The sequence below is a fragment of the Alligator sinensis genome, unplaced genomic scaffold (assembly GCF_000455745.1).
Source record: "Alligator sinensis unplaced genomic scaffold, ASM45574v1 scaffold1488_1, whole genome shotgun sequence".
NCBI classification, from domain to species: domain Eukaryota; kingdom Metazoa; phylum Chordata; order Crocodylia; family Alligatoridae; genus Alligator; species Alligator sinensis.
In genome coordinates this window covers 130,525-138,110 of record NW_005843097.1, presented here as the reverse complement: position 1 = coordinate 138,110, position 7,586 = coordinate 130,525, and the positions used below count along the sequence as shown (strand labels likewise).

Genomic DNA, 7,586 nt, shown 5'->3' with positions numbered 1-7,586 from the left:
TTCAGCACCCTCCTAGCCAAGTCTTGCCCCTCCCCAAGCCCCACCCACACCTTCCAAACCCCATCCACAACAGCTCTCCTCACCCAGCAGGGCCCTTTCCCCCTGGCCTCTCCCGCTCAATAGGACCTGCCCCATGCCCTGACACTCCTCCCGAGTGGGGGAGCTTCCCCCCTGCCCCCCGCTCCGTGAGGACCCCCCCCACACCTTCTGCTTGATCATAGCATGTCGCTGTTCCATGTCCCGCCGCTCCCGCGCCGACTCCAGCACCAGCTGGTGGAGCTGGGGGGTGGAAACTGGATGAGCCCAGACACCTGGGTTCTTTATGGGGTCTAGGGGGACAGGGGGCCGGGGCACCTGGGTTCTTTATGTCTAAGGGGATAGAGTTCCGGACCTAGATTCTTTATGTCTAGGGGGATAGGAAGCCCAGATACCTGGGTTTTTCAGGGAGTCTAGGGGGGGCAGGGAGCCTGGCCACCTGAGTTCGTTATGGGGTCTAGAGGGGCTGGGAGCCCGGATGCCTGCGTTCTCCATGGGGCCCTGCTTGGGAGGAGGGGTAGGGTGGAGGGAGCTAGGAGCCTGGATTCTCCATTGGGTCTAGGGGGGCAGGGTAGAGGGGGCTAGGAGCCTGGATCTGTTATGGGGTCTAGGGGAGCAGGGGGCCTGGATGCCTGGGTTTACGGGGTCTAGGGGGGCAGGGTTGAGGGATCCAGGAGCCCAGACACCTGGGCTCTCCATGGAGTCTAGGTGCCCACCTGTGCGCCCAGCTCGGTACGGTACTTCTCTAGGGCACAGGCGGCCCCATGGCCCTGCTCGAAGTAGGTGGCCTGGGCATCCATCAGTGCCAGCATCTGGGGCGGGGAAAGCGGGGGGTCAGAGCTGGAGAACCCCCCAGCGCTCCCCAGACTGACACCCGTCCCGTCCCACTCCTGTTCCCATTCCCGCCCCGACACTCACAAACTGCAGGATCTCGAACTTCTTCTTGGATTCAATGACGTTGATCTGTGGGGAGCGGGGGGGTCAGGCCCCCAGTCTGCCCCGCCCCAGCCCAGACTAGACAACCCCAACTCCAAGTGGGACCTCCCAGGCCAGACAGGGACCCACACCCCAAGTAAGGACCCCCACCTTCTCCTGGGTCTTCTCCTCCCATCTCCCAGTGGGACCCCCCCCCAGCCAGGTAAGCATCCCCACCCCAGACCCTTCCCTATAAAGACTCCCTTAGGTCTTCTCCCCCAGTCCAAACTGCCCCACAGTCTCCCAACTGCCCGTCCCACCCCCGCCCCCGGCCAGACTGGGCCCCAAAAAATGACTTCTATAGACCCCCATAAGGACCCCCACCCCCATAGTCTTTCCCCTCCTAGACCTCATCTCCCAATTGGGCCCCCCCAATCCAAACTGGACCCCCTGCATCTCCCAGCTGCCCCATACCCAGCCAGATGTACCCACACCTGCCCCGAACGCCCCCATAAGGACCCCCACCCCCATAGTCTTTCCCCTCCTAGACCTCATCTCCCAATTGGGCCCCCCCAATCCAAACTGGACCCCCTGCATCTCCCAGCTGCCCCATACCCAGCCAGATGTACCCACACCTGCCCCGAACGCCCCCATAAGGACCCCCACCCTCCCCTGGCTCCCCCCCATTCCAACAGCCCCCCCAGACCTGCAGGACGTAGTCAAGGGCACGGGCGCGGGCCAGGGTCCGGGCAGTCTGCAGGGCATGGGCGGCCTCCTCCGCCTCGTGTTGCCGTCGCCGTGGCACCTCAGCATTGTGGTGGAGGGCACTGGCCAGGCCCTCGGCGCCGCGCTCAAACTCCTTGCGTGCCTCCTTGAAGCGCTTCATGTCTCTGCCAGGGGGCAGGGGGTCTCAGGGAGGATCTAGTCAGGCCTCCTCATGCCCTGGCTGGGCCTAGTCGTGCCCCCCTCATGCCCCAGTGAGTGTAGCAGCATAGGTTTGGTTGTGCTTCCCTCATAACGCAGTGGGTCTAGTTGTGCCCCCCTCGTGCCCTGGTGGGTCGTCACGCTCCCCTTGTGCCCTGGCTGGATCTAGCCATGCCCTGGTGGGTCTAGTTGTGCCCTCCTTGTAACCCAGTGGGTATAGTTGTGCCCCCCTCATGCCCTGGTGGGCCTAGGTGTGCCCCAATGGGTCTAGTCATGCACCTCTTGTGCCCCGGTGGGTCTAGTCATGCCCCTGGCAGTCCTAGTCACTCCTTCAGATCCCATCCAAGCCACCCCCGCCACCCCAAACATGCCCCTCCAAAAACCACATCTCACCGCCCCTACGGGGGCCTACCCCCACAAAACTCACTCCTTCACCAGGGTCAGGATGTGGTGCCTGAATGAGAGCTGGGTGCTCTCTAGCAGCTCCTAAAATTTGAAGGGGGGCCAAAAATTAGAAGGGAGGGAAATAGGATGCTGGGGTCCACCCCAGAATTGCCCCCCACCACTGGGGAGAGGCTCACTCACTGCGTGGTTGTCAATCATGTGGCCGAAACTGTCCGAGAACTTCTCCAGGCAGGTCTGAAATGGAAAGGCCGGGGGGGGAAATAATAAGGGAGGCACAAAAGGGGGGGTTGTAATATCTACCCCCTGGGGCAAATTGAAGGGCTTTGACAGAGCCAGAGCTACACTATATGGGGTTGGAGACCCCACAGTGTACCCACTTCCACAGACCCTATGCCCCACCCCAGCCCTGCAGCAGGGCACTCACGCTGGTGAGGGGGTCTCCATGGGCATGTGCCCCTAGGTCGCGGAGGCCGGCGGTGAAGGCCTTGCTGGCCTGGCAGTACTGACGCCCTGAATCCAGCATGGCTGAGCTCAGCTTCAGCAGCTTTTTGTGGGGGGAGAAGAAAAAGAAGGGGGAGTGGGAGGTGAGAGGCTGCCCTCAAGCCAGGGACAACCCCGGATGCCTGCGTTACCCTGCTCACCTTCTCCAGCCGCGTCTCCAGTTCTGAGACATCGCTTTCCACCCCCTCGATGGCTGCCCTGGGAGAGGGGAAGAGATCACTTGAAGGAGCGGGGCAAATCAGCTCCCCAAGAGGGGATGAGAAGGTCTCTGGAGAGTTGTGGGGAGTCTCCCACAGGGGGGCTGAGGCAGGGGTCACAAGGGCAGGGAGGAGGTACGGGTCCTCTGGAGGGGTCTTGGGGGGGCGGTTGAGGGGTCACAGGGAGGGAGTGGGGTCCCCTGGGAGCATCAAAGGGTCACAGGGAGGTGGTAGAGGGTGCCCTGCAGGGGTCGGGGGGGGGGTCAAGGGATCACAGGGATGGGGTGAGGATCCCCTAGAGGGGCCCAGGAGGGGTTGTGGGGTCACAGGATGGGGGTTGGAGATCACAGAAGGGGTCTGTGGGAGGTCAAGGGATCACAGAGAAGGGCTGGGAATCCCTTGGAGGGATGGGGGGGGTCAAGGGGTCACAGAAGGGGTCCTGTGGAGGGCAGGGTAGAGCCTATGGGAGGGGTTGGGCCCGCCCACCCGCCACTTCCTCAGGCTTCTGTCCGCCCCTTTGCCACTTCCTGCCCCCCCACTCATCACCAGGCAACTGGTGCCTGCCCCCACCCCCGCCCTGTCACCATGGTGACTACATCATAGGTTGGGGGGAGCTTATTTTGGGAATGAAACTTGCGGGGGGCGTATTGGTGTTAGCAAAGAGGATCATGGGATGGGGACCAGTCAAGGGGCACCCCAGCATGCACAGCGGCCTCCTCCCTCCCAGGGGAGGTGGGGGGCAGGTGCTGTGCAGGAAGGGCTGGAGAAAGAGGAAGTTGGGGCGGGGGAATCGCACAGAGAACAGAGGCACCCAGGACACGTATGCAGATACACACGCGAAAGACATGCACAGAACCCAGGTGTTCAGGACACGTGCAAGTACACACGCACACACGCAACCCAGGCACGAAGGCGTCCTTCGTATGCATACACACAAGGGCACATGCACAGAACCCAGGCATCTGGGACACAACCACATGCACAGATGCACACAGAACCCAGGTGGCCAGGATGGACAGACACCACCCCCTGGTATTGGGAACACCCCCATTCCCAAATGTCTGCAACACATGACGCACACACAGAGGACCCAGGTGTCCAAAACACACACAAACACACATGTGCGCGCGCATACAACCCAGTTGTCCAGGATGGATGCACACACACTCGAAACACACAGACAAAAGAACCTAGGCGTCTGGGACACATAACCTGGCTGTGCAGGTGCGTGCATGTATCCGGGACACGTGCACAAACAGAACCCAGGTATCCACGACACAAACACACACATGTAACCCAGGCTTGCCGGACACACACGTACAGACACGACACTCAAATACCCAAGACGTACACAGATACACACGCACACACATTCCCCAGGTGTCCAGGACACATGCACACCCCTCCCCCACACGCACAGAACCCAGGTGTCAGGGACACACACACATGCTCCTGGCACCCAAAAATCATGCGTGCACCCATACACATGCACGCACGTGTGTGCACACGCACAGAACCCAACTGTCTGGAATGCGCATGCACATACATACTCGCTTGAGTTCTGCATGCATGCCTATCCCAAAAACCTGAATAACGCTTGCGTGTGTGTGCATGTATACGTGCATGCATGTCTCCTGGACTCCTGGGTATTGCCTGGACGTGCACACATGCATGTGTCCTGGGTCCACGTGCATGTCCAGGATGCCTGGGTCCCTCCTGTGTGCGTGTGAGTGTGCCCCAGGGGCCTAGCTTCCACATGCCTGTGACCCCCCCAGACACCTGGGTCCTAGATGCATGGCATGTATGTGTGGTATGCACGAGCATCCGAGATGCTTCCATTCATACTACCATGTGCCAAGCACACGCACCCCCTGCAAGGCGTGTGGAGCTGGATGCACCTGACTTACCCAAGTGTGTGTGACACGCGCATGTGACATGCTGTGTCCCTGCTGGCTGAAGGGGAACCCCCACACCCAGGTCACCCAAGCCACGTGTGCACACATGTGCGAGTGCCGCCACCCCCTCTCCCTTGCCCACCTGCCCCAGGAGGGGGCATGAGTGTGCAACCTGCCCCTGGCAGGTGGGTGGGGGAAGGGAGAGGTGCAAACAACTCCCCCCACCTAGGCCTCAGCTTCCGGCCCTGGGCGCCTTTCGCCACCCGCTTCCTGCCCCGCCCCCCGCCCGTGTGCTCACCAGCGCGTGCGATACATGCACTGAGACAGGAAGTGGCTTCCCTCGCCCAGAGCTGGGCGGTGGAGGGGGGGGGAAAACAAGTATGGGGGGAATGAGTGTGAGTGCACAAGGAGAAAGATGGGGGGGGGGTGACCGTGCAAGGGGGGAGCCTTGCACTGCTAAGGTCCCCGTGCGAGGGAGTGGGGGGGGTGGATGGGGATCATGCGAGGGAATGGGAGAGAGGCTGGAACATGCGAGACAGGGGAGGCGGGAGTGAGGGAAGTGTGCAAGACCCAGGGGCGGTGGGGCTATCTTGTGAAGCTAGCGCACTGCATGGATGTGCCAGGCCTCAATCCTGCTGGAGGTGGGGGGGCTGCTGCTGCTGTCCATCCCCCTCCCAGCCCTATCTGCCCCCTCCCCCCAGGGTTCCTGGGGGGAGGGAGCAGATAGGAACCTCCCCCTCAGGACACCCCTTAGACACAAGGGGGGACAGATTTGAGCCCCCAGGTAGATCTGAGCCCCCCCATAGATGCCTTCCCCTCCACCTCCCAGCGGACATAAACCAGGGATAGGTTTGAGCCCCCACCACACCTCCATCCTCCAAGGGACTCCCTCAATACAAGGGGGGCAGATTTGAGCTCTCCAGGAGAACCCAGGATACAAAGGGGGGCAAATCTGAGACTCCCACATAAACCTCCACCCCCAAAAGAGACCGCCTTGACACAAGGGGTGGGGGGGAGAGTTGAGCCTCCTTCATGTACCACCACACCCCAGGAGAGCCCCCTAGACATATGGGGGGGCAGATCTGACCTCCCCAGGGGTGCCCAGGACACAAGAGGGAGCAGATCTGAGCCACCCCCATGTACCCCCACCCCCAGTGGCCCCCCGGATCGGGGTGGAGGGCCCCAGGGGGCACCCACCGGAAGCGGGGCGAGTCCTTCAGGCACTCCTCGAAGTCCAGCGTCACCGTCATCCTGCCCCAGGGCCCGGTCGGGGTGGGAGGATGCGGGGATGCAGGCACTGCCAGGAGCTGCCGGTCCCTGCCTGGCCCCGAGAGGGATGGGGCGGAGCCCCAAGGTGGGGCGGGGCTTGTTAACCAAGGGGCGGAGCCTAAAGGGACGAAGGGCGGGGCTTGGGATGGGACCCGATCCAGGAACAAAAGAAGATTGGAAGGAAGGAGCGAGCGGTATCCTGGGCTGACCCGGGTTAAGGGAGCCTGAGGGGAGGGGGAATAATTCAGTCCACTCCTCCCCCCCAGCAGTGGGCGTATTGGTTCAGTCCAATTCTCCCCCCCACACACACCATGAGCACATTTGCCCAGTCCAGTTACCCCTCCCCCGTCATGGGCACATTGGTTCAGTCCACATCCCTCCATTACTGGAATAAATTGTTCAGGCCGCGCCCCCCGGTCACTGGATGCATTAGTTCAACCCAATTCTCCCCGCCCCCCCGGATGGACTCATTGGTTCAGTCCAATTCCCCCCCCCCGCCATCGTGGACGCATTGGCTCAGTCCACATCCCGCTTGAGTCCCTGGGGCCCGTTAATCTACTACAAGCCCCCCCCGGTCACGGCGGGGGTTGGTTCAGTCTACACCGTCCCCGACGAAGAGGCACTGGGGCCACGCTGCCGTAAAGCGAGACCGCTGTAAAAGACGAGCACTGCCGCCCTGTTGTAAAGTGCACCAGGAAACGTCGCAAAATGCTCCCAGAGCCCGGGGCGATTGCCGTAAAGCCGCCGTTGTCTGTCACGGGAGGGAAAGGCAACGGGGGCTTCACACCAATCACCCGAGGCTCTGGGGGCATTTTGCGACGTCTCCCTGTGAATCCAGGGAAGGGGTGGGTTGACGTACCTGTGCGGGGAGCACCTCGGCCGTAAAGTACCGCATTGCCATCAGTGTCGGGGCCTCGTTGCTGTGTGCTGCCGTAAAGCACCGTGCTTCTCCGCGCCCTGCTGTAAAATGTGTCCCTGTCAGTGACTGTCCCCAGCTGACGGTCACTGCCGTAAACCGCACCTGTGGCGGGGAGGAGATGGGCTCCGAGATGTCGTAAAGCGCGCCCGTCGCTGTCCGGATGTTTCCCCGTGCTGCTTTACGGCTCTCTCCCGGGGCTGCCGTTAAGCACTCCTATATGTCGGCGGTGCCGCAAAGCGCTGCCGTCGCCGACGGGGCATCTCCCACCGCAGCTGCTGTAAAACAGTACCTCTCCCCTCGCTGCCGTAAAGCACTCCCGGGGCGGCCTCTCCGCCGTTAATTACCGTAAAGCATAGCCGCCTCCCCCAGTGCCGTAAAATACTTGAGTCGCCGGCCGCGCTCCTGTCAAACTTTCCGTCGTCTCCCCTCCACGCCGTAAAACACACCAGCTGTTCCCCAGTGTCGTTAAGCACCCCAAACCTCCTCTATTTTACGGCTGTCAAACCCTTCAGCGTCTCCCCTCCC

General features: G+C 61.8%; 3 protein-coding genes across 3 annotated transcripts in view; 1 reads left to right on the top strand and 2 right to left on the bottom strand.

Annotated features, from left to right (window-relative positions):
* ACAP1 (ArfGAP with coiled-coil, ankyrin repeat and PH domains 1) overlaps positions 1-7,580 on the bottom strand; it is a 14,047-nt gene extending 6,467 nt beyond the window's left edge. The window contains exons 1-10 of the mRNA XM_025193737.1: positions 7,002-7,580; positions 6,071-6,893; positions 2,922-2,979; positions 2,705-2,824; positions 2,461-2,514; positions 2,303-2,361; positions 1,658-1,841; positions 955-999; positions 753-848; positions 203-279 (exon numbers count right to left, since the gene is read on the bottom strand). Coding sequence (XP_025049522.1) covers positions 203-279; positions 753-848; positions 955-999; positions 1,658-1,841; positions 2,303-2,361; positions 2,461-2,514; positions 2,705-2,824; positions 2,922-2,979; positions 6,071-6,525 — 1,148 coding nt within the window. The 5' untranslated portion in view covers positions 6,526-6,893; positions 7,002-7,580. The remainder of the gene's footprint in view (positions 1-202; positions 280-752; positions 849-954; positions 1,000-1,657; positions 1,842-2,302; positions 2,362-2,460; positions 2,515-2,704; positions 2,825-2,921; positions 2,980-6,070; positions 6,894-7,001) is intronic.
* On the bottom strand, positions 2,992-6,060 carry LOC112548334. Its single transcript, XM_025193771.1, has 2 exons — positions 5,605-6,060; positions 2,992-5,557 (listed from the first exon to the last, which is right to left on the bottom strand). The coding sequence occupies exon 2, from the start codon at positions 4,543-4,545 to the stop codon at positions 3,571-3,573; it is 975 nt and encodes a 324-aa protein (XP_025049556.1). The 5' UTR covers positions 4,546-5,557; positions 5,605-6,060; the 3' UTR covers positions 2,992-3,570.
* The window catches only part of NEURL4 (neuralized E3 ubiquitin protein ligase 4), an 18,202-nt gene continuing 17,894 nt past the window's right edge, over positions 7,279-7,586 (top strand). The window contains exon 1 of the mRNA XM_025193735.1: positions 7,279-7,366. Coding sequence (XP_025049520.1) covers positions 7,279-7,366 — 88 coding nt within the window. The remainder of the gene's footprint in view (positions 7,367-7,586) is intronic.